Source organism: Myxocyprinus asiaticus, chromosome 18, assembly GCF_019703515.2.
Source record: "Myxocyprinus asiaticus isolate MX2 ecotype Aquarium Trade chromosome 18, UBuf_Myxa_2, whole genome shotgun sequence".
In the NCBI taxonomy this organism is placed as follows: Eukaryota; Metazoa; Chordata; class Actinopteri; order Cypriniformes; family Catostomidae; genus Myxocyprinus; species Myxocyprinus asiaticus.
In genome coordinates this window covers 39,337,102-39,364,541 of record NC_059361.1, presented here as the reverse complement: position 1 = coordinate 39,364,541, position 27,440 = coordinate 39,337,102, and the positions used below count along the sequence as shown (strand labels likewise).

General features: G+C 37.9%; 1 protein-coding gene across 2 annotated transcripts in view; it reads left to right on the top strand.

Annotated features, from left to right (window-relative positions):
- The window catches only part of LOC127456462 (transmembrane protein 255B), a 43,615-nt gene extending 39,084 nt beyond the window's left edge, over positions 1-4,531 (top strand). For both annotated transcript variants that reach the window (XM_051724980.1, XM_051724981.1), the window contains exon 9: positions 3,450-4,531. In XM_051724980.1, the coding sequence (XP_051580940.1) occupies positions 3,450-3,608 (159 nt within the window). In that variant the 3' untranslated portion in view covers positions 3,609-4,531. The remainder of the gene's footprint in view (positions 1-3,449) is intronic.
- Positions 4,532-27,440: the final 22,909 nt, after the last annotated feature.

Genomic DNA, 27,440 nt, shown 5'->3' with positions numbered 1-27,440 from the left:
CAAAAATGAAAATTCTGTCATTGTTTACTCACCCCTGTGTTGTTATAACCCCATATGACTTTCTTTCTTTTTCTTAACACAAAGGAGAAATGTTGTGCTCAGTGATGTCATACTATGGCAGTTTATGGTGACCACCTCTACAAGCTTCAAAAGAACGCAAAAGTATAATTCAGAAGTCTAATAAATTATTCCATGAGACTCATGATTGCTATTAAAGCATACGATCTAATCTAATGTATTATTTAGTGAAAATCTTCATTGACCATTGAACTTCTGTGCATGTTCATGATAGGACACGAGAGCAACAGTTCACGCAGTGTCCTCGTGTCATTAGGGCGTTCAAGCAAAAACTTGTTTTATCAAAAAACAGGTCCTCCACAGCAATAGCGACAACAGAACATAACACAGCTGCACACAAAACAGTGAACAGAACTTACTTAACATGTCTGAAGAGTTTGTAGTCGATGAATTAATGCATTTCTATGCCCAGCCTTATTTTTCGGAGTACTTGGAAATCAAACAGAAACATAGAAGAGGCTACAGAGAGCCACAGTCACGCATTGTCCTAACCTGACAGCAAAAGACACGTGATAAAAAGTATATTTTCTATGGGAATCAGAGTTTTTGTCCTAGCCAGCAGTGATGAGCAATGGTACATTCTATTGATCACTTGTTTTCTATTTTCACCATCGTGCTGGTAACTCTGTCTGCTGTGAACTGGCACCGGTCCAAAAACGTATTAAAAAATAAGGCTGGGCATAGAAATGCATCAGTTCTTCAACTACAAACACTTCAGACATGTTTAGTAAGTTCTTTTCTCTGTTTTTTGTGTAGCTGTGTTTTGTTCTGTTGTCGCTATCGCTGTGGATGACCTGTTTTTAGATAAAAAAGTTTTCAATTGAACGCCCCAATGTCGCGAGGGGGCTACGTGAAGTGTTGCTCTCGTGTCCTATCATGATCACGCACAGGAGATCAACGGTCAGTGAAACTTTTTACTAAATAATACATTAGATTTCGATTTGTTTCTCTCCAAACCTTATCGTATGCTTTCATATTAATCATGAGTCTCATGGAATAATTTATTCGACTTCTGAATTATACTTTTGCATTCTTTTGAAGCTTGAAGAGGTTGTCACCATAAACTGCCATTTTATGACATCACTGAGCACAATTTTTTTTTTTTTACAATTTCAAATCATATATTTGGCGCCTTAATGTGTCCCTTTTGCAAAATCCTGAATTCCAACAAATGTTAAAGGCTGAAATCAATGTTTATATGGAGACCAACTGGTCCTCAGTGTCCTCTGTGGGGGTGGCTTGGGAGGCACTTAAGGTGGTTCTTAGGGGCCGGATCATACAGTATGCCTCATTCATCAAAAAATCCAAAGCACGAGAATTTGTGGAGTTGGAAGGGAATATTAAAAGTGCAGAGACAGAGCTGAAGCACCGAATGTCGTCTGATGGCCTCAGAGAATTGACATACAGATATAATACTATTTTGTCATGGAAGTTGGAGTTTTGGCTATTCAGGTGGTGAATTATTTACCTCAGCCATTGATATTAATAATGCTTTTAAAGAATTCTATCTTGATTTCTATAGTTCCACGTCATCATCTACTGATGAGGGTTTTAGAAACTTTGTGGAACCATTAGAACTCCCTAAACAGATGGCTGAGCAAAAAAATTCTCTTGATTCTGAGATAACCTTGGAGGAGCTTGGCAAGGTAATTAAGGACTTACCTACAGGCAAGGCTCTGGGGCCAGATGGCTTTGCCACTGAGTTTTTTAGATCTTATGCTACAGAATTGGCTCCCCTTTCTGCGTGGATTGTGAGGGAGGTTAATACACTCGGTGACCTATATGAGAGTGGAGTGTTGAGATCCTTTGAAAATTTGGTTCAACATTTTGGGATTCCCAGATCTCAGTTCTTTAGGTATTTACAGCTGCGCCACCTGCTCTGTACTATTTTTGGGAGTAGCATACACCCCTGTTAAAAGTGGCAGATACTGTGGGAGTGGTGATTACTGGGTGTGTCTTAAAGACACACCCACCTGCTGGTGATGTCACTCAGAAGATGGAGACAAAACCCATGTTTTTTGGTGGTGTGTTAAGATCCAAGAATTTTGGTTGAATGTTCAGAGTTTGTGTGTGAGGTATTGGGCAAATTTAAATAAAATTTAAATCAAATGTAATTTTGCCCCAGACACTGTATTTTAGGCAATGGGGCGGTCATCAATATTGGGAATAAACACATAAAAAATTGGGTTCTAACCAGTGTTATGATCGCCAGACAAGTCGTTTTAAAGGCATGGAAGTTGGCTGGAGCACCCCCATTTCAGGAGTGGTACATGGAGATGGGGAGGGTGGCGGCTTTAGAGGAAGCATCATCTAGAAGACTGGGGAACTTGGATGCATTTGTTGGGAAATGGGGCAACTAATGGAGTTAATTAACAGAGGTTCGGGAGGAGCATGTTAATTTTAATCTGACAAATCACAGCCAACGAGCAGGAGTATATAAGCCATTGCTTACCTGCTTTCTGTGACAACTCTCCTGACATCCCACCTCCACCCCATCTCCACCTATTCTCTAGATTCATTATCTAAATAAGTAAAGTCCAGGGGGGTAATCAGGACTCGAGTCGAGTCTCGAGCTCCAAGCCCTCCAGTATACGAACAGCAAGCCAAATACGTTTACTGCTTTAACACAAGATTACATTAACATACGAACTACTGAATTTAGCATTCTTGGAAGGCTGTCAGGGAGGGGCAGTGGAGAGAGAAGTATATTTATAAATGTGTTTATTATATATATATTTTTATTTTATTTGTGTGTGTGTGTGTGTGTGTGTGTATACACATATGTGACCACAGGAATGTTTGTTGGGGGTCAGGGTGGGGATTGGGAGGAGGAGGGGTAGTGGTGGGGGTTAAATGTTGATTCTGTGATATATGTTTTGCTTTTCTTTGTTTATTGTATGAATCAATAAAAATATTAATAGAAAAAAGAAAAAGAAAGTCATATAGGCTTATAACAACACAGCGGTGAGTAAACAATGACTGAAATTTTCATTTTTGGGTGAACTATGCCTTTAATGACATCTTTTCCTTCTTTTCACTTATAACAGTGTGAGATTGCCCATTGTCTGCTCGTATGAATGGAACTCACCGCTGTTCAAACGTTTCTCAGATCACATCATTTATATGGATAAATGTTTTCCAACTGTTAACTGAAACAAATGACGATAAAATGCAAAGTAATCTCTTCAGTAATAAAAAATACTTTTTAAATGTAACTGTATTCTGATTACCAAAAATTTAAATAGTTACTGTAATGGAATACAGTTACTAATATTTTGTATTTCAAATATGTAACGCCATTGCATGTATTCTGTTTCTCCTAACCCTGATGAGTAACTAATTTCTTCATCTTTCTTCCTGTCAACCCGCAGAGGGCTTCACTCTATGTTTCTCCAGCAGCCCAGACACCAGCAGAATCCAGTGTTCCTCAGAGAACATCATCAGATACATCCCATACACAACCCAACCCTCCTCCTTTTGCCCCCCTCTACAACCTTCTTCCCTACAAAACCTCCAGCTTCACTGCCTAGAACTTCCAGCTTCTCTGATACCAGTCTGTGATCCAAATGCAAACCAAACCTAACACTTGACTCTCCTAAAAGTCAACATGAAATCAAAATGGACCCTAATTGCTCTAATCTTAATAAATGTTCCTGGTCTTATTTTGCACAGTTTATCAGTGCACATGATTCTAAAGGAAGAAAAGTTTGAAAAGTGTAAGTTTTCATAATCTGTCATCAAAAAAACTGCTTTTCTGCCGATGTCACCAAGGCTGTATGGGTGGGGAGAAATAATATTAACCAATCATATCATTGCATTTCAATTGCAATCCAATGAAATCCTCATGTCGCCCTACATTATTTCCTGATGCATTTTCTGTTGCACTCGGAAATACATCACATTAAATGTGTTGGGAATGTACATATTGAATATAATAAGTTGTAGAATTAAAATAGGTCTCACTATGGCTGTTGAATATAAACACAGCTCTAATTTATCACACTATGTCATAAAGGGCTAAAGCTCATACAGTAACTCAAATGATTAAACTCAGTTGTAGACTGTGTCAGTTTTAATTAACATACCAACTAATATTTTCATTTGCTCAATCTGTTTATTTCATAGTTTCATCACTATGTTTTTCTGATGCAACTTGAATATTTACTGACAATTTAAAAGCACTTTTTAAAGCAAGGGATAGGATGTGTGAATTTTTGTTTTATAAAAATAATTTTCTCTGTTATATATGTTTTTTTGGATTTTATACATACTGTAAAATGTTCTTGTACTAAAGAGGGAGTTTTGGTGTTGAGTTTTGAGTGCATCTTTGGGTTGAACATTTTTATATTTTATATTAAAGTGTGTCCTTGGCAGTATATAAATAAATAAAAACAAGTCTTTACTCTCATAAAATTATATTTGGAGGCTGATATTAAAATTTCAGTCTGTTTTATCTCCAGCATGCTGGTTTCTGACTGATTTGATCACATATTGTATGATAGACAATGTTAGTTAAAATATACTTTTACATGATGCAAAGCTGTTTTGTGCGTACTGAAACTCAAGGACAGATTAAGAACTGAAAGGCCTATGGGCCGGTACACCATGTACCTCAAAACACCTGTATTCTGTTTCACCATTTATGTGCTGCATCAAGCTTTTTCAGAGCTGGTGTCACAAATCGACATTCTGATGAAGTTCAGGCTGCAAAGAGAACTTAATGTGATTGTTACACATGATTCCAGATTGTTTTTCATCTGGCAAAGTTTCAGCGCTTAAACAGTGTGTGTTTTCCCCATTTTGCCCTGGTGTGCAGACAGTAATTACACAAGTTAATTGCTGAATCATTTAAAAAGTCAAAGCATCCGAAGAGGCTTATAAAGCCTAGCGTTCGCTGCCTCGTGGAAAATGAACCTGCCCGGGCAGAATTACGCATTTTCCATTGATTAAGAATATTCCTGCTATGTTGCTGTAACGTGGGTGTCTTGGAGAGGAAGAGAAGAGAGGCAGGAGTAGATTCCTTTTAAATGGATTCCTGGGAAATGGGGCCGGTTGCAGGCAGTGACAGAGATTATTTTTGTTAGACTTTAATGTGATTTTATCATTTAATGATTTATGTAGGCCTATTGTGCAGTTTAGTAGTGTTGGATTCGAGTCCACCTTAGTCAAGTCCGAGTCTTTAAACAATCAAGTCGAGTTGAATCCAAGTCCAAATGGGGCCAAGTCGGACTCAAGACCGAGTCCATAACAGGCCGAGTCCGAGTCGAGTCTGAGTCCGAATGAATCTGTCATGAATCTGAATTACAATTGTAACCGTAAACTCAACATCAATATTTTAAGCTTCACAACTAAGAAAAACAGTTTGCCAATAGAAATGTAACAAAAACACCTCTGTTGCCTTTCATATATATATATTATGATTAGTATCATGCAGAACAGACTTCAAAGTGGTTTCAGAATGAAAGCATGTGCTTTAGGTGTATGAAGACAAAACTGTCTTTCAACACACTTCTTATTGCTTTCTGTTGACATTTCAATTATCTGTTGCTTTTTCCCCTCAAACATAGACTAAAGAAACAAAGCGTTAGTCATTAAAACAGAGTTATTATTGTTTCTAATTTTAATTTTAATTTTGTTTTTGTTTTTCTACTTCATTTTCAATTTGTCAATTCGATTTCATTTAGTTTTATTTAAATTTATCCCTATCTAAACAAATCTATACTGAGATTTCTTTCTGAATCTTTTCTCTATCTGCCGAAAATACAGTACATACAAATGTCAACACAGTAGTAATTAGAACTCGCTGAGATGTTACGTCTCACGATTTGACTGCAAATGCTACATCCAAAAACACCGGAAAGGCCCACTGATAATATTAGGGCCATGTCGTCATGGACATGATTTTCTAGTTAATTTGCGGGAAACCGCACAATGCAGGACAGTTCTGCGTGCTGCTCGTGTACCTAAATCCCTGATGCATCCGTGTGTGTTTCGCAGCAGCTGCCGCAGAAGATACAAATAATAATAATAATTGATATTTGCTTGAGCGGCAGCCGCGATGGTCTGCAATCAGTCTGAAATCTTTAATATTTAATTGAGCTCTTCTTTAACCGCAAAAACATGGAGAATAATAATTTTGAGTCATAAATTTAACAGAATTGTCCTTCAAAATTGTCAGAGATATAGACTAAAAAAAGACGTGCATAAATTACCCAGTGGTTTACAATAAAAATAAAATAAAATAAACATTTAAAATAAAAACGTCATAACCAACTAAATTCATCTCGTAACGTGAAATTTAGCTTCATACACAAACTCTGTCATTGAACAATACATTTATTTTATAGTCTATAATTAAATTATAAACAAAACATTTCACTGCCCAAAATATCCTAATATTGTATTGTGCATGGTTGAATGTTGTGAATGGTGGACAAATGCTGTAAAAGAATGTATTTTAAGCAGTTCGTCAATGCTTTGAAAATAGCCAATCAATAATAAATAGGTGCTGTTTATCTGTTTAGAGTTGCTAATAACGCTTTTTTTCCCCCAACAACACTGCATGGACCACAAGAGACTACAGAAGCCTACATCCATGTCCGTGACAAGTGTCTGTGGCAAGTCCAACTCGGACTCGAGTCTGAGTCCCCAACTCTACTATTTAGTCTCATAGCTCACTGTGCACTTTATTCTCCGCTATCTGAGATTGTGTTTGACACATCCATGGCAATAAACGTTCTTAATTCCCATGTCCCGACTCCCGACAAATAACAGAATAACCGTTCGTGAACTCTCGCGGTTAACCAAATATTACAAAAGGTTACCGTGCACATAGTTATGGTATTAAGGCATCTTTCACTTTATCATTAAACATTAAATGCATGCAGGACTTAAACATTTTAAAGTCATCTATACTGTTGCACGAATTCTTTCGCTTATATGAATTTAAACCATCAGCTTTGTACAAAGCCAGGGTAAAGTGCACATTATCTTTGTGTTTGGGAGCATTTTATAAATCAGACGCTGTTCTCTGTAGTCCTAATAAAAGCGCTGCACCTGTGAGATGCAGATTCCTTGAGCGCGCACTCAAGTGCCTGTGCTCGTGCTGCTGTAGTCCGGCCGAACAAATAGTATTTCACATAAGGCTGACATTTACGTGTATTTATAATAGATTTCTCAAAATAAAAAAATTATTGATTTAGAGCTTGGGGACTTTTGGGTTTAGAGGCCCCTGAGAAATGGCCCAATCGGCCCGGTGAATAATCCGTCCCTGCTGAAACTTTACAGCCTACTATCCAATACTTGACCACAATACCTGGGGCGGTAATCAAATAAAACTAATGCTGAAAGCAACAAAGCACTCAAAATAACTACAATAAGAATATCCTTCAACCATAAAGGAAACATCACAAACATCTTTAAATTAAAACCGCATTGCTCTGTGGAGCTAGAAGTTTCAGAGTCTGTTTGTAGGTCATGTTTTGTTCAGTGTATCAACAAATGGAGTTCATTAAGTTACATATTTTAAAGCACTACTAAAACGTTAAAGTGAATCCCAGCCTAATTGAATGAAAAAGCAAACATAGGACACTCTATTAAAAATACAACCTAAAATATGTCTAATTGAGCAAAGTGATGTTAATTGCAGGAATATGCATGGACAAGTGACTGTCTGTGTGTGAACATGAAATGTGTAATTAAATAAGGCACCATAATCTCTTCGCGCATGACAATCACTGTCTGGGTCAGAGCAACTTTGTCAGTGGCGAATTCTCAGGGCCAGCAAAAGCCTTCTCTGCTGGCCTAACATGCCAAATATATAAATATTTTTCATCCTTTCATTCTCAATCACCTTTTTGCCTATGTATTTTTAATTGCTTTCCACTCTTAAGTAATCTACAAACAAATAGAGAAAAACAAAAAGTTTATCCAGTCAGAATTTATTCCTTGATGCTTACAAGCGAAGTGTGACAACTGTTTCACAAATCGCATGCCCGAAGCAGCACGTGAGTCTGAGCTCCACCCTGTCAGGCCTACAGAATTTCCACAGAATCCATCAACAGTGCAAATGAATGGGCAACTAAAGTCAGATTGTCAGATTCATCAGCCAATCAGATTTATTTATTTGTTCTTGGTGGGTGTGATCTTTAGGATATGTTGAGGCCTTCTAGCTGGCCTTGAGTGACGCAATCACGCTTTAAGTGACGTACGTAATTTGAAAGCGAAGAGCGCGGGATCGTCATTACTGCCGCTATCGCCATTGACAAAAAGATCCTTATGGATTAAAAAACATGAGATGTTCTGCATGATCGTGTGATATTAAGTAAATTAGGTCCTAAGTAAATTAGGCTGCTTGAGCATTCAGTGTCGGATCAAGTTTTGAGCTGCGTTCCATTCAACTCGGAAAATCGGATTTTACAACTTCCTACTAGGAAAAGTGCAATGGAATGCATCTTGAAGTCAGAATTACAATTTGTAGGCTCTTATAATCTCTTTTGATAATCGTACACCTGAAGCACAAATGCTAGCGCTGCAGCATTGTTTATCAGTTGGGTTGCTAGGAGACATCTCTAATGAGAGTCAAACCACTGCTAAGCTAACGGGAGCATTGCAGTTCTGAATATCGGGGAATGGAATGCATTTATGGTTGGAGATATCAAGTAGGAATATCCCACATCCAACTTGAATGGAATGCAGCATAACCGTGTACCCTGACGAAACGAAATTTATTGCAAGCAACATTGAAATCGCAAATATTATTAGATAGTTTTTTCCTTTTCATTCATATGAAAAATTATTCGGGAGACGTTCATTTCACAAAACAGTCATGCTGCAGTTAAAATTAGGCTTGCTTGAGCATTAAGTGTCATTTCAAGTTCTGGCTTTCGTGCGTGGACGTGTTTTTAAAATGTCAGTTGGTATTACTAGTTAGCTGAGACATAATGTATGATGCCCAAAGGCATAGGGTGTCTTATTCATTGTGAAACTGTGTTTTCTTAATGGCATGAATCACACTGAAGGCCTAGACTTTAAATGCACGGCCCGCCACTGCATCACGGCAACAGGGAGTCTCAGGGAGAACAGGATCCAATACATTCAAAGGACGATGGCATCAAGAAATGGTAGGCAGGTGCAGGCACTGCATTATAGGGTACAACAGAGCTAAATGCACACCTTAAGGAAAATGTGTTGTTTACTAATCTCACAGTGTATGATTACAGAATTTTCTTTTTTTATTATTGAGCATTAATAAGGCAACACAATTTGAGGGGTAAAATTATAAAAGTGGTTTGTGTTTTGATTAAAAACGTGAGAATCCCAGGAGATCAGCAGTTACAGAAATACTCAAACCAGCCCATCTGGCACCAACAGTCATGCCACGCTCCAAATCACTGAGATAAAAATGTTTTCCCATTCTGATGGTTGATGTGAACATTAACTGAAGCTTCTGACCCGTATCTGCTTGATTTTATGCACTGCACTGCTGCTACACGATTGGCTGATTAGATAATCGCATGGATGATTGTTGGTGCCAGATGGGCTGGTTTGAGTATTTCTTTAACTGCTGATCTCCTGGGATTTTCATGCAAAACAGTCTCTAGAATTTACTCAGAATGGTGCCAAAAACAAAAAACATCCAGTGAGCAGCAGTTCTGCAGATGGAAACACCTTGTTGATAGACAGGTCAACAGAGAATGGCCAAACTGGTTCAAACTGACAAGTCTGATGCAAGTCTACGGTAACTCAGATAACCGCTCTGTACATTTGTGGTGAGAAGAACAGCATCTCTGATTGCTATTATGAGATGTGGGTTGGCACAGTTTTGGCGGCACGAGGAGGAGCTACACAATATTAGGCAGGTGGTTTTAATGTTGTGGCTGATCAGTGTAAATCTACAAAGCTACATAAATCTACACTTTCAAATAAATTATATATTAGATCAAATTCCCTCAGAGTCAACTATATGTTTTTGCACATGACCACATCATGGATCAGCCAAATTTCATATTGCATAGTGAAAAGTGGATGTTTAAAAAAGTTTAAAAATGCTGTGGTGGGTTTAAGTGCCATACAGTGGTTCAGAAAAAAATACAATCAAATCTTCCATTTACCACGGTGTGCCTTTAATTTAGCCCCTTTGTACCATAAAGATGCCGTTCTTAACCGATTCGCAAATCTTCATGCTAGACGTTACTCTCTACTCCCTCAAGCAGCTCAAAAATAAATTGTCTTTTTACTTTACTGGTTCTCATAAAGTACTAGGGCAGAGGTTTTGAGTAATAGGGTTCAAAACAGTGTTACTATGAATGCAAACTTTAATACAGTGAAAAAGACACTCTATTAGCATAACATAAATATATATAAATAAATACAAATTTCCAACATTCTTTTGAATGTCCATGTACTAAAATAAAATATTTGATGCCATGACTGTACCTTCATTTACTATTACTATTAAATTGAATGGCCATGGAAAATGAAGCAATGTGATAACAATTTTACCTGGTTGCAAAAAGTAGTCCGTTAATTTACCTGATGAACTTTCACCTTTTGCTGACCCTTTATGCTTCACAGAGATAATGTGTGCTTCTAAATCACTTGCACCTTTATTAGCAACTAACACATAAGTGCCAGCTTTACATGTCATACATTCTGCTTCCCATGGATCTCGACCTGGACGAAAGCATGGGAATGTTTTGTGCAAATCTTCTGTAAATCTACACTTTCGTTTGGGCATTGTTTCCACTCAGCTGTCATTTGCTGTTACTGTCAAGCAACTGCTTCGCGCGTTCGCGGAGAGATTGACAGGCAGGAATTTGGCCAACAGTTGCTGCAAGCCTCTTATAATCGACCAACTGGTGTGCTAGAAGGCGGGACTTACAAAGAGGGGTTAAAGCAATGCAAATATGTGCACACACACAATGAAGTATTAGACCAGATGCACATCATAATGCAACTAAAGCCGAATCCCGGACATTTTCGCAAATTTAGAAATCCCGGCCGTATGCTTTTTTAAGGTCCGAAAAAGAGGACATGTCTGGGAAAAAGAGGACGCATGGTCACCCTAATTTTATTGTAGTGTGTGTAAAGAGCTCAAGGGGCTGCATCTGTAACTGATGGCAGGCTGCTGGGGTTGGAGAGGGGCATGTGTTGCGTTTCGGTCTTCTCGAACCGCGACACGGGATCGTGGATGTTTGTATCGCGATTTCGGTTGCGGTTCGTGTATCGTTACAGCCCTAGCGAAGACTGACTGAGACTAACATGCATCTCCTCCTAACATTTCCTTTTGAGTTCCATTAAAGAAAGAAATTCACATAGTTTTGGAACATCATGAGGGTGAGAAAATTATGATAGAATTAAAATTTTTGTGTGAGCTACCTTTAACAGGCATTTAGAAATACATTTATTATTATTATAATAATAATAATAATTATTATTATTATTATTATTGGATAATTAATAATGGTTAAATGTCCTAAGAATGATATACACTTTTAGCAAATATAACTGTATTTGCAAGGGGGTTAAGCATTTAGCAGGGCTGGAAACTCAATCAGAAAAACTTAATTCACAGTATACCTCTTATGTCTAAAAGGGACCATGGGCTTAGCACCTGATCTTAGCAGATTCTAGTCACATCCCTGCTTGGCAGTATAAATGTATCTGAAATGTGTGATGGCATACTAGCCAACTCCAATTAAAATTCTCTATTTGAAATGACTGGACTCACTTTGTAATTCGTTGTACAGCACCTACATGTATTTCAGCCCTGGCTTTTGGTTAGCTGGAAGTGTGTGCATGTGCCCTCTGTTGTGTGCGCCAAAGTTTCTCAAGTGATTTTGCTTCAGGATCCAGATTGTACATTGGGCATCACGTTGCGACCCAACACAGTGCCAAAATTGAATATTGTACAAAAATAAACAAATATAAAAAAATCAAACATTGAAATGTATTTATATTACATGACAGTAGCTAAGTAGGAAAATGATCAATTTTAGCTTTAAATGTCTCTTAAATTTCATTGGTTTTATGCTTTCAGCAGCCAAAACAAGGTTACCGCATAGAATGCACCGAGGTCAGCACAAACCATGTTTATCCTTGCAGCAATTTACCCGTATTAAATGTAGTCTGGGTCATATTTTTATTTAGCTATTATTTATTTACCTTGCATAGTTTTGCTTATGATTTTTCGAGGGAATGTTGTCATCTGCCTAATTTGGCCAAGTGACAAAAGTTTTAATAGAATTAACATGATATGGCAATTAATTAATCACATTAATCACAATTATTCAGATATATCAATATTTGCTAATACATTAATTCAGTATATAAAAATAAAAATAGATGTTTTGGTGCATGTCACTGTGGTTGTGTCACGTTCACTGGTTATCAGAGTCTCTAGCCATAAAAGCTGCTTTTTTAGGACACTGTGTTAATTTTAACACAATTTAACACAAGTTAAATGCATTTTGAAACTTTACAAAAATTTGTCTCAAGACTCCTGCATTCTGTTCTATCCAGCTGGCTTTGATCAGCTGTCGGTTTGTTGTCTGTACAGCTGGAGTAGTGCTTATAGCCCCCTACTTACTGAGACTTGCAAAAACATAGAGGTGGCACTTTATGTTTGTGGATGTCCAGGCTTTGACATCCATAACAAAAAAGATATGTGAACAACTTTCTCCTTCCATTTTAAAGATAATAAACCTACTTATTTTGCTATTCTAACTTTGCAGTATTATATGGTTAGTTGCATTTTATTACCTGCATTTCACATGATTTTTTATTGCTGTCCGCAATCCTATGAGAACCCAGCAGTTGAGAACCCCTGTTTTGGACGATATGTGTATGTGTGGATATATGAGATGTCTTTTACCTATGATTGGGTGAGTGTCTCTCCAAACGTTGTTCCTCTGAGCTGCAGAGCCAGGACAAGCATAAGAGATATTCTAAACCTCGTCAAAACCATCATCATCATCAGCAGAAAGATATAATGGATCAACTAACTGGGCCTCTGAGAGAGAAGGCTTTGAAAAATCCAGACAGAGACACAACAAAGAAGTCAAGAGCAAAGGTCACAGAGGACAAGAGTAAAAATGAGGGAGGAAATGACAGATAAACTGAGAGAAAAGGCGAGGACCATGCCAGGGCAAACATAACCCACACAGCTGGACATTAGGACATTTGGGTTGGGAATGAAAATACATTCTTACTGGTTTGGCAGTCTGCTCATTTTGTAACATGAGAATATTTCAACATATCTCTGGCTGATATGTGAAAATATTTAGACAGACAAATCTTGAAGAAATATGAGTCTTTCAGTCCTAGATATAGTAATTAAAAAAAATTAGAAACCCATGAAGAAAATATGACTGATGCTCACCCGTGCCAAGGTTGATTGCACAATACTAGGGTGTTGTGTGTGGCTGCCAGGGTGGTTACTGGATAATATGTTACTGAGTGAGTAAAACCCACAACATTTGGACCCTTTATGATATTTTAATTATTAGAGAAAATATCTAATAAAATCTAAATATATTGATAAAAATATCAATATCAAGTCTGTATTAACAGACTGGCATATGAATTCTCTTCATATTTTTTTTTTTACATTCAACTGTTTTTAGTACCATTAAACCCCCCCCCCCAAAAAAACAAAAAAATGTGCACGTATGTTTTGTTTTTTGATGTATCACATTAGGCTTTAAAGGTCATTGTGTAGGACAATTGTTATATAAGTTTTTCTTAGCCCATACATGCTTCAGTGGTAAATCAGAGATATTTTCAGAGGACTCCCTGGACTTTTCAGAGATACCAAATGGAGAGTTCGGCCATGACAACTTCCTCTCCTTGGTCTATAAATATGGATTGAAATGTATCACAGTTTAATTCAGCACATAAAATACAATATGAATAAAATGTTCTTTTTTCAATAAACACTTTTTATCATATGTATTTTATGCACTCAAATTGACATTTAAAAAAGTGAAATTGTAATACTTTTTTCACTGAATCTCAGGAACTTATGGTATGACATCATAATAGCTTTTAATGTAAAATAATGAGATCTTTATAATGACAGAGTAGGCTGCATATATGAAAATACACAGAAATATTAGTTCACACTTTAAATAGATCTAATAAAATGTACATTTCTGAATTTTCAAAGCTCTGTGATTTTTCTTTTCTGGTGGGCATGAATGTATTGTAATGGTGATTGAGAGATATTCCTCAAAAACATGTATCATATTTGATACATGGATTTCAAAGGGAGGTTTTCAATAAAATAATATACCACATTTTTACCAGAACAAGTTGCTTATATTCAGCAAATACTCATTTTAAAATATCAGTAACAATATAATCATTACTGTCACTTTTACTTTATTAAAACAAGCTGTAATTTATCCCAACATAAGAGTCACTTTTCACACAAGTCTGCCGCCATTTTAAATAGATTGATATAGACATTGAACATTTTTCACAAATTACCACTAGGTGGTGCCATAAACATGAGAAACATACATACCATAGGTTGTTTGGCTCATCAGCTTGAACAGATAGTTAAACAGTAGCCGTCAAATGTTGTGTATCATATTTGATACATACAGTGTTATAGGGTTAACAACACTCTGTCAGACTGCCTGGTTTTAAATACTGGTGTCTGACATCAACCCTCCGAGTTACTGACAAGCAACATTTCCCATCAGACATTTTTTTGCATCAGTTGCGTTTAAATTGTTACTGATAGCACATTGCATCTGCAGCCTCAGAAACCCAGATTCAGGTCCCACATTGAAACCAGAAAGTAATCGTGTTTACATAATCAATGACAGTCACGATTCGGAGGTATCATTTTCCCTCTAAGATTAAATTAGGTTTAGGGTTGGGGTTAGGGAATATGGTCAATCAAATATGCATTCCTCTTCACTGTATAACATCATTTACAGCTAGAAACAACTCAATTTACAACTCGCTTTTGGCGCCACTCTGAACATTTCACTCAGAAACTGGAGCTAACACGTGCCCATATGTTCAAAAACACATCCAGGTTCGTCCACTGGGGGCAGTGTTTGTATTTCGGTAAGTACAGGCCGAGTTTAGCTGAAGAACTTGTGATTATTAAACCGCAAAAGGCTGTGATTGCGCCCCATTGTGAAAGGGTGACGTATTGTTCTGTGTTCATACGTGAGGCCCATGATATGCTGTTTTCAGCAGTCTCGGAGCAGATCACGTGCATTGTAAAGGCAAAGTGCTGCAGCTTCACCTGTTCACGCCATTCCAAACATTTGAAGCTTCTTAAAGTTATTATACAAATCTAAAAACACGACACAGTATCACAAAAACGAGAGAGGTGACATCGTGTTACCAGATTTTGTAATAAGGAACATTGTAAACTGTCAAATATACACTGACACTGCAGTGCACTTTCAGTGTTCCACCACAATAAAAGTTCCAGGTGAAGGTGAATATGTAAATACAACTAGTAATTACTTAATAGTAACAAATATATTACTGTTGTATTAAAAAAAAAAAAAAAAATCCTTAAAATAATAGTTAGAACTCTACTACTAGAATAATAATATTCAAAAATATAAACAAGTAAAGTTTTTGCTCACCCTGTTCATTAAAAATTTTTTTGGTAAAAATATATGTAGTTAGGGCCCAAGCATTGAAAGTACAGAGACCCTAATGTTCTTGTAAGGATTATTATTAGGGCCCAAACACTGAAACTGCAGAGGACCAATTGTTCTTCTAAGGTTTATTAGGGCCCAAGCACTGAAAGTGTGGAGACCCTATTGTTCTTCTTCTTCTTCTTCTTTTCAAGGTTTTCGGTACTTTTGGGGTACTTATCATGCGTGAAAACTCTTGAAAGTTTGCACACACATCAGAGATGTCGACCATTAGGGCTGGGCAAAGATGCAGGAGGGGGCGTGTAAGGGGGGCTCTGTAGCGCCACCTAGAAGATAGTTATGTTCGGGGGGCTCTGTAGCACATCCCTTTTGAGCTACTATCACCAAACTTTGTACACATATAGATCTTATCAAGCCGGACAACTTTCACGCTGACAGTCATAAGCTCCACCCAACAGGAAGTCGGCCATTTTGGATTGTTTGATTAATGCATGCTCTGGAGTTTTAAATACTCCTCCTAGGGATTTCATGTTACAAGTACCAAATGTGGGAGACATCATGCCAAGACATTGATGATGCTAAAATGCAAACTGATTTTTGATATATCAAATAATGTTGCCATGGCGATGCGATAAAATAACGTAAAAAAATGGGAAAAAGGAAGTGTCTCATATCTTCTGCGTACATCGTGTGATTTAAATCAAAATTGAGCCAAATGTGGCTATTGTGGGTCATGGTCGTAGCGCCACCAACTAGATCCACCGAGGTGCAGATGCAATCTTTGTTAATTAAAATATATAGTTTCATATGGACAGATTAGAACCTCATACAATGAGCAAATTAATTACCACTAGACCACCCAGTCAGACTCCTTTTACCGGAGCTGATTGATGTACTTTTCCACTGACTTACAATATCTCATGACCAAGAGTAGCACACATAGAGATGAAGTTATCAAATTTATTATGTTAAATATTTATTTTAGAACTTGAATTGATCATCAAGAATGACTTTTTATCAAAGCAGACCATTTAAAATAATCTTTTACTAGCGCTCATCATTGCTATGTGACTTCAAACGGCACATATCATGAGCATGCTATTGTTATTTTGATAGCCATCTTAAACTCATCTTTAAATGTATATGTCATTCTTTTGATAAACACAGTTAAATGATGAATGCAGTTACACATACTTAGACTATACATAACAGACTGCACATGTGCGAGAAGTTGACAAATGAGGGATCTCTTCTAGACACAATAGATTTTGTGATCTTGCAAACTCAATCAACCTCTGCATTATTTGCGGTAGCTTTTTTCTTTTTTTTTTTATTCCTGCAAATTTTCCGCTAAAAAACGTAAATCTGAGGCAATCAAATCGCTTTCCTTCATGTTTGACAGCGGCAAAACAAATGCTTGAAATGCTTGAAGCATTCGCAACATATCCAAATGCACAGCTGCCATTTGTTTAATCTCCATAGTAACAGTGTAGGAGTCTCCTCCATGTTGTGCGTTCACTATCAAAATCCTTCTAAATTTTCGCAGGACCGCAGATAGCACACATACATCACAGCTAGGGTTTAATCTTCACCCTGCGTGCTGCGAATGAGACACAAAAACCCGCGTTTAAACAAAGAATCCCTAACATTCACTTAAAATCTCCATTAGTTGTGCATAAAGTGTGATTAGAATTTGAAGTGCTATTAATACAATAGGTTATGAATCTGAAAATGGCAATATATGCTGAACACTTGTATGCTGAAAGTAAATGTTCATAAATGTTTTTACTCGCTGACTACCACCCCTGGAGTCACGAGTTCGAATCCAAGGTGTGCTGAGTGACTCCAGCCAGGTCTCCTAAGCAACCAAATTGGCCCGGTTGCTAGGGAGGGTACAGTCACATGGGGTAACCTCCTTATGGTCGCGATTAGTGGTTCTCACTCTCAATGGTGTGTGTGGAAAATTGTGCATGGGTCGCGGAGAGTAGCATGAGCCTCCTTATGCGGAGTCTCTGCGGTGTCATGCACAATGAGCCACGTGATAAGATGCGTGGGTTTATGGTCTCAGAAGCAGAGGCAACTGAGACTTGTCCTCCACCACCCGGATTGAGGTGAGCTACCGTGCCACCACGAGGACCTTCTAAGCAGTGGGAATTGGGCATTCCAAATTGGGAGAAAAGGGGATAAAAATATTTTTTTTACTTATATCTATATAATTGACCTTTTAATATATGTAATATACAGTATATGACTAAATGACAAAAATGAAAATTTTCATATATGTAACACTTGTGGAATGTAAATGTGTACATAAATTCTCAAATATATTAACTTTAATTGTATTTGTTCATATATGGCCATATACCAGATTTAAGTATCAGACAATGTAATAATGGCAACAGGCCTAATTATTGAATCCTCATTGTGTTTTTAGTTTACAGATTTATTGTAAGTCTATTTTAACCTTAGATAAGTTTTCTTGCATTGTCTAATGCAGACTTAACTTTGGAATGGTGCCAGTCCGTCATGACGACGTTGTGGCAACGTTGTGGATCAATAGTTGTTTGTTGGTAACCAGTTGGTAATTTTTGCTTTTAATAATTATTCTATGGGCAGACATGCAGTATTCTAACCTAATTTATGTCCTCATTTGTCCAACATTAATTTAAAGGCTATTGAAACAGTTGTGCGTATGAATAATGAATGCAAAGTCAAAGTTCACAATGTACAATGTCAAAGTACATTGTGAAATAATTTTTAATATACTGTATGTTGAACGATGTTGCCATGGCGATGCGATAAAGTAACATCAAGTGTCTCATATCTTCTGCGTGCATCGTGTGATTTAAATATAAATTGAACCAAATGTTTGGCCTTGCGGGCTGATCACATTGATGTGGCTATTGTGGGTCATGGTCGTAGCACCACCAACTGGCGGAAGGAAGTGTGGCACTTTCAACAGACTTTGAAATATCCCTCTTATGTTTACCTGAATTGCTTCAAAAAATGTTAGAATAATGTCAAGACAGTGCAGATTTAAAATTCTGAAAGGATTCTTGATATCTTAAATAGTGTTGCCATGGCAATGCATTAAATGTAATTATTCCTTTTTATGTATATTCACATGTTTTTGAGGTACTTGGCATGCTTGAATTTTCAGGATATTTTGCACACACATCAGAGTTGTCGGCCATTAGGCCTGGGCAAAAGTTAACACATGGCCGTGGCTGGGGAGCTCTGCAGTGCCACCTTTTGAATAAAGTGGTGGGGTCAGTTTGTACTACGGTCACAAAACTTGCTACATATATTGTACTCATCAAGCTGGACAACTTTCAAAATTTCAGTCATTAGCTTCACCCAAAAGGAAGTCAGCCATTTTGGATTGAATGTGCATTTTTTTGAAAATTGCAGGCCCTGAAATTTTTAATACTCCTCCTAGGGGATTCATGTGACTATCACCAAATTTAGGCAACCTTATGCCAAGACATTGTAGATGCTAAAGTGGGAAACAGGAAGTGTCCCATATTTTCTGCATGCATTGCATGATTTAAATCATATTGGTGCTGTCTGTTTGTGGGGGCTGATCATATCGATATGGCTATTATGGGTCACAGTCAGAGTGCCACCAACTGGCAGCAGGAAGTATGGCACTTTTAACAGACTTTGAAATAGCCCTCTTATGTTTACATGAATTGCTTCAAAATTCTTTAGAATAATGTCAAAACACTGCTGAAGTAAATTTGTAAAGGGATATTTGATATCTTAAATAATGTTTCCATGGCAACGCATTAATTATTGTTATTTCTTCATATATTTGGGTGTTTTTAAGCACTTGGCACGCTTACAATTGCATGAAATTTGGCACACACATCAGAGTCGTTGGCCATTAGGTCTGGGCAAAAGTTCACACATAGGCGTGTAGGGGGGGCTCTGCAGTGCCCCGTTTAAAATGGGTGTGAACGACAGCCTCTGTAGCACCCCCATTTTCACCTACAGTCACCAAAATTGGTACATATATAGTTCTCATCAAGCCGGACAACTTTCATAATTATAGTCATTAGGCCCACCCAACAGAAAGTTGGCTATTTTGTATTTTTTAATATTGCAGTCTCTGAACTTTTGATTACTCCTAGGGGATTCATGAGACTGTCTCCAAATTTAGGCAACCTTAACCAAGACATTGAATATGCTAAATTGTGAACAGATTTTTGATATATCAAGCGGTGTTCCCATGGCATTAAATTAAGGGCAAAAATGTGAAACAGGAATTTCCTTATATCTTCTGTGTGCATTGTATGATTTTGAGCTGTATGTTTGGTAATGAGGGCTGATCACATTTATGCTGAAATTTACAATCTTTGAAATTTAAATCAAAGCCACAGGTCTAACCCACATCTGATCCAAATTTTAGGTCGATATATCGAAAAAAATGACCTTTTGGTGGCAGTTTTTATTCAGACGCAGTACAAGAAATGTCCAATAGACAGGACAGCCAAGCTCCATTGGTGAATGATTCCCAAAAGACCACATCTGCACAATTATCTGAGTAAATGTGATTTTAATGCATCAATTTATACAGTTTATAAGATGCATAGAGCAGAAAATACTAGGCACATTTCTGTGTGTGTTTTCCTATTAGATCACCCTCCAGCTTGTTGGCGATTTCTCATATTATGTGATGGTCAAATATGTACTCCTGCAATAGTTTCTCTATCGCAAAATAAATCGCCTTGACCTACTGTACTCTTCAATTGGTTATATAAACTAAGCCATATTGTTTTTTGAAACCCTTTAACTTCCCAACTGTAAGGTTTATTTAGAAAAATGGCACTTAAGGGGCTTTATGCAACACTTAACGTGTTTTAAAGGTGTTCTTAGGTAAAAAAAAAAACAAATACTTAAAGATCCTGTGAAATTAAAATTAAAGTTTTGCTGATTTTCATCTATATCTATTACCTTTAACCCTCTGGGGTCTGAGGGTGTTTTGGGCCCTGGAGAACTTTTGACATGCCTTGACATTTGTGCTATTTTCAGTTGCTTAAAAACATATTAATGGCTAAAGTCTGATAACACTGTATTCAGCACAAACTGGGCTACAATAATATGTGAACAACATGTATGTACGTTTATGCGTGGTTTTTGAAAAAACTAAAATTTTAAGTCACTGAAATAAGGCCATATAACACATACTAAACATTTGTTCACAAGACCTTTGAGAACTGGATCTTGTAGCCTAGAGTTTTTGCTACAAAAATGATGTGAAAACCATCCTGATCACTCATTCATACAAAACAATATAGTTATTTAACTTTTGTAAGACACTTTTAGTGTTAGAAAGGCCATATGCGCGGAGGCGTGGATGATCATGAATATTGATGTGATTCACACCTGAGGAGACAAAAACCCCTCCCCTGAGAGAGGATGAATGTGAGGAGACTTTATGATTGAATGTATTGTTTGCCTGTGGGCAAGGCCTTAATTACTTTGCCAAGCTCCTCCAAGGTTATCTCAGAATCAAGAGAATTTCTTTGCTCAGTCGTCAGTTTAGGGAGTTCTAATGGTTCCACAAAATTTCTAATATCTTCATCAGTAGACAAAGATGTGGAGCTATAGAGATCAAGACAGAATTCTTTAAAAACATTATTAATATCAATGGCAGAGGTAAAAATTACACCACCAGCAAATTTCACTGAGGGAATGGTAGAAAAAGACTCTCTGCTTTATATATCTAGCCAGAAATTGTCCTTCTTTGTCCCCGACTCACAGTATGACTGTCTTGCCCTGAATAGCCAAAACTTCACCTTCCGTGACAAAATAGTGTTATATCTGTATTTAAATCAGGTCAATTCTCTGAGGCCATCAGATGACATTCAGTGCTTCAGCTCTGCCTCAGCACTTTTAATATTCCCTTCCAACTCCACGAGTTCGCGTGCTTTGGATTTTTTGAAGAATGAGGTATACTGTATGATCTGACCTCTAAGAACCACCTTAAGTGCCTCCCAAGCCATGGCCACAGAGGATTCTGAGGACCAGTTGGTCTCCATATAAACATTGATTTCTGCCTTTAACATTTCTTAAATTCTAGATTTTGCAAAAGGGATACATTAAAGCGCCAACTATATGATTTCTTTTTCTCCGTATGTGGCAACACCTTTAAACCCACCAGGGTGTGATCTGAGACTAAGATGTTTCCAACTGAGCAATCAACAACAGATGAAATGAGGGACTTAGATTTATAAAAAAAATCTATTCTAGAACAAATCTTATGGATTGATGGAAAAAAAATGTATAGTCCCTACCAGATGGATTCAAAAGTCTCCAAATATCTGTAAGACCAAGAATTTTACACAACCTGTGAAGCGTCAATGTTGCTCTAGGGAGCTTACACACTTTTGCTTCACTATGATCAAGGACTGAGTCCATCAAAAGATTAAAGTCTCCTCCCAATACTATATCATGAGGGGTGCCAGTGGCTTGCAACATCAAGATCTATAAAAAAATCCCTGATCATCAGCGTTAGGCGCGTAAATATTAGCCAGAATCAACATTTGCCCCTGAATTTCTGCTAAAACTATAATGACTCTTCCTAATTTATCTTTAATCTGTTTGAGACATTTGAATTGTAGATGCTTACTTATCAATGTAATGACTCCCCTGCTCTTACTTGAGCCAGCACTACAGAAAACATGCCCACTCCATATCTTCCCAAATTTTTCAGCTTCCTGTAGGGAAAGATGCGTTTCTTGAAGAAACTATAACATATGTCTTACGTTTAAGAAAAGAAATAACCTTCCTTCTTTTTTAGATGGACTCTTGAATCTCTAGATGTAGACTTGATGTTTTTTAGAATCTTAGTCCACACTCCCTCCTCCAATACCAAATTTAAATCTCTCTCCCAATCTCTTGAGAGAAATTGAAGCTCCATCACCTAGACTCTGAATTAACAGGGAGTAATACACACTGATGCCTCATGACCTTTTCCAAAAGCAGTAATCACCACTTCTAGAATATCTGCCCTTTTAGGGGGGTGTATGCTACTCCCAAAAATAGTACAGAACAGGTGGCACAGCTGTAAGTACCTGAAGAACTGAGATCTATGAATCCTGAAATGTTGGACCAAATTTTCAAATGATCTCAACCCACCACTCTCATATAGGTCACCGAGTGTATTAACACCCCTCCCAATCCACTCCAACCAGCAGAAAGGGGAATCACCAATATGCAACTTTGGGTTTAGCCATATGCTCGAGGCAACATTTAAATAAATGTCTGAATTAAACACTCTGGACACTTTTGTCCATACCGCGTGCAGATGCGAGATGACAGGGTGCAACTTAACTTCTCCAATTAGTTTAATAGAAAGGCTTTGTAATAATAAAATAGGGGCAATAACTCCCTGTTCAATTCCAAACCAGGGAGGGGCTCTCTCAGGTGGAAGTGACCAATGAGCCAAATGTCTGAGACCAAATGCATAATAATAAAACAAAATCTTGGTTAGGCCTAGCCCACCTTTGTCAACTGGCCTATGTAACATGTTGAAATGTAACCTGGGACGCTTTCCATTCCAAATGAAGGACTTCGCTATGCTACCAAATTGCTTAAAATAAGAGAGGGGGACATCTACTGGGAGAGATTGTAGTAGGTAGTTGAATTTTGGAATACAATTCATTTTAATACATTAACCTTACCAATCATCGCTAAATGTAATGAAGCCCACCTACTCACATCACTCGAAAACCTTTTTATTAAAGGGTCAAAATTAACTCTGACTAAATTTATTATATCATGAGGGGTGCCAGCGGCCTTCAACATCCCTTCGGGATCTATAAAAAAGCCCTGATCATCAGCATTAGGTGTGTAAATATTATCCAAAATCAAACTTTGCCCCTGAATTTCTCTTAAAACAATAATGACTCTTCCTAATTTATCTTTACTCTGTTTGAGACATTTGAATTGTAGATGTTTATTTATGAGTATAATGACTCCCCTGCTCTTACTTGAGCCAGCACTAAAGAAAACATGCCCACCCCATATCTTCCCAAATTTTTCAGCTTCCTGCGGGGAAAGATGCGTTTCTTGAAGAAAGACTATATCATATTTCTTACGTTTAAGAAAAGAAATAACCTTCCTTCTTTTTATGGGGTGCCCCAACCTATTCACATTCCATGTGGAGAGAGATAGTACACTCATATTAATATTTGGCATTTTGATATAATAAAAAAAATAAATTGTGTGCCAAAAACAAAATTATGAAGACTACATTTCAACATTAATGCAACAATAAAACCCCAAACTTCCCCTTGAACAAAACAAATAGAAAAAAGAAAAACGTGCGCATTAACCCCACGTACGAAAGCGCCAACCGGCGTCAATCCCTCTAAACTCAGAGTCCATGTACGCCTACGAGAGCCCCCGTGACAACTTTGCCATCGGATTGCTCAATTTTGCCTCACAAATTTGTAAGGCAAAATTACATAACATCAAATATTTTGTAAAACAAACCCCAGCCAATAGGCAGACTAAACACAGAGAACGTGTAGACTCATTCACAGAACTGTCTTGAAGGTGTGTTCCTTCACAAAACAAATTCCAGCCGATATAAAGCCGTTCAGTTTCCTCGGTCAGACAAACGAATCTTCAGTGAGCCAGCTGATCAGTGCAGCAGATGACGTAATCATTCCAATGTCTCACGAAAATACTCCACAAATCATACTCCAGCCAACAGGAAGCATAAGCACAAGGAACTGACAGATTCATCCATAACTGTCCCAAAGTAATGTTATTTAACAAAACAAGCTCCAACAAGCTAGGCAGAACCAGCGCAAAAGGAAACGAAACACGCATCCCGGTTCCTCGGGTAGTCAAGGGTCAATTCACTCGGAGGCCGCATAAAAGTATATCCCATGACTTACACAGTCCGTCAACTTTATAAAAGACATCCTTTGTGTGGGCATGTAGATATTTTGTGTTCACCCGTAGTGTCTACTCTCAATCTGACCGGGAACTTCATTGTAAAAGTGATCTTCCGTCAATGCAAAAGTTTCTTTAAGGAAAAGTGTTAATCCACAAAACAAACTCCAGCTGCTTAGCGGAGCCAACGCAAAAAGAAACAAAAATGGTGCCCAGCTTCCTCCGAAAGCCAGAGTATGTACAATGAGTCAATCCACTCACAAGATGATCCCCCTATTGGGACATGTAAATACTTTGCAGCCGTCCTTGGTGTTTATTCTCAGTTTGGCAGGGAACATCAGTGCAAAAGCAATCTTCCGCTGATGTAAGAGTTTCTTGCATTCCTTGAACCGATCACGTTTCACTCTTGTCGAGTTTGCAAAGTCCGGAAACAAGAAAATATTGTGATTCTTCCAAAAAAGCTTTCCTTTGCTCCTTGCCTGGCGCAACATGAGATCTTTATCGGATGATCTCAAAAATTTGGCCAGGATTGATCAGGGCCTGTCTCCCTCAGCAGATCTGCGAGCCGGGACTCTGTGAGCTCGCTCGATTTCCAGTTTATGGCCTGTTATGTCGAGCAGACTCGGGAAAAGCTCATCTATGAATTTCACCATATCTCTGCCCTCCTCATGCTCAGGAATTCCCACAATTCGAACATTATTCCTGCAGCTTCTATTCTCAAAATCTTCAAGCTTTTCGAGAACACGTTCCAAATCAACTTTGGTCGTGGGCGGATAAGCGGCTAATTCCCTCTCTGATGACTCCAAATAATCGATTCGTCTCTCAACATCTGTCACACTTGTGAGTAACTTGTGAGTAGAATTTTTTCCATCGCCATAATCAATCGACGTATTACAGCGAGATCCTCCAAGTCTGCAAGTACCTTCGTCAACATCACCGACATGTTGTACAGTTGACACTGGATTCCTTCTCCCGCCGCGCCATCCAAATCGAGTCCCCGGTCCACAGGCCTGTCTGGGCTTTCATCTTGAACCCGTAAGTGTCTTTTAATGTCTCCAGAGCCCAATGATTTTGACTTCTTTGCCATGTTTACCTCAAAAAGCAAATGTGTAACTGGGTGTATCGAATTTCACCAGATTATATCATGAAAATAATAAAAAAAATTAGCACAGTGTGCAGAGCTGTCTCTCACATGTCTGCCCTTCGCATGGCGTCACGTGGCCGAATCTCTGAGATGATATTATGCTCACTACAATTTTACAGAGGGGTTATCTGAGTTACCGTAGCCTTTCTGTCAGCTCGAACCAGTCTGGCTATTCTCCATTGACCTCTCTCATCAACAAGGTGTTTCCATCCGCAGAACTGCTGCTCACTGGATGTTTTTTGTTTTTGGTACCATTCTGAGTAAACTGTCTAGAGACTGTTGTGCGTGAAAATCATGCCGCGGTCGAAATCACTGAGATAAAAAATGTTCCCCATTCTGATGGTTGATGTGACCATTAACTGAAACTCCTGACCCGTATCTGCTATATTTTATGCACTGCACTGCTGCTGCATTGGCTGATTAGATAATCGCACGAATAAGTAGGTGTGCAAGTATATATTGAATATTGACAACAAACTGAAAAATATAGAGATTTATTTTTTGGAGCCATACTGCCCCACCCAAGTCAGATGGCGAAACGTTCAAGGGGGCTCCTTGTTGGATGGTTGCTTGGGGCCTCGATAACCATATCCCAGCCCTAAGCTGAACCAAATCTAAACTGGTTTGGATCTGTCAACTTGCTTCAAGAGACAGGCCACTGGAGCAGGCTTCTTACAGCCTGGTATTTATTAATGGACCATTCCAATTGGGTGGAGAAAAAGTCATAAAATGCCCTTCAGTCATCAAATAACCGAAATCCCGATGTGAGAGGAAGTCTCTGAAGATGATAGTATATTATATAAAAGTTAGGGTTAAGATTACACAGAAGTCTGCAATTTATTGTAGCAATTTCCTACATGTTAAATGCACTGTAGTCTTGATGGAACCACAGTTGTATTTTCTCTATCACTCTGCAATGTGTAAAAAATGACAATAAATCTGACTTTGTCGGAAAAGCAGTTCTGTTCTTGGCATTGCTCAGCTTGCAAGGGTGTAAAATGTGGATTGAAAGGTCAGAGGATGTAAAAACATTCACCAATCATAATGAGCTGTATGACTCATTGGTAAAGAAACACTTTGGAGGTGAAAAGCCATAATTTATGATACACTTTACTGATCCATTAAACTGTACTGTTTTGGACTGTAGCACGCAAATGTAAATCCTAATATCTCTCCAACTACCAAAGGCTCCAGCGTTAGCACACTCAACAGTATGCTTCTTCAACTAAGGGCACTTTTGGCCTTGTGAAAATGAAACCTTCTTAAAACACACTTTTTACACTCTCAATAGTTTAATCTGTCTACTAAAAATGTTTATACATGCATAATTTTAGTTTTTTTTTTCGATTCCTCAACTGTCATGAAGAAATGTAATTTCCACCACATTTCAAATCACCATTCAACACTGTGTTCACAAGTCTGTTCTTATTCATGTTTAGACTGATAATAGAATTCGGTCATTTAAACCCACATAATGACTTTCCTGCAGTGATAATGTTACTAATATAACATTTTTAAAAGTGAAACCATCGGGTTTAAAAACAATGACATTTTCTATTTATCCTCGGCAATGTTTGAATAGGACAGATCTCCCTTGTGTTATTCTTGACAGCGAATGTTTGAATTGAAAATGCGAGCGGCTGCACACGAACGATACTTTCTTGTGTGTTTTCATT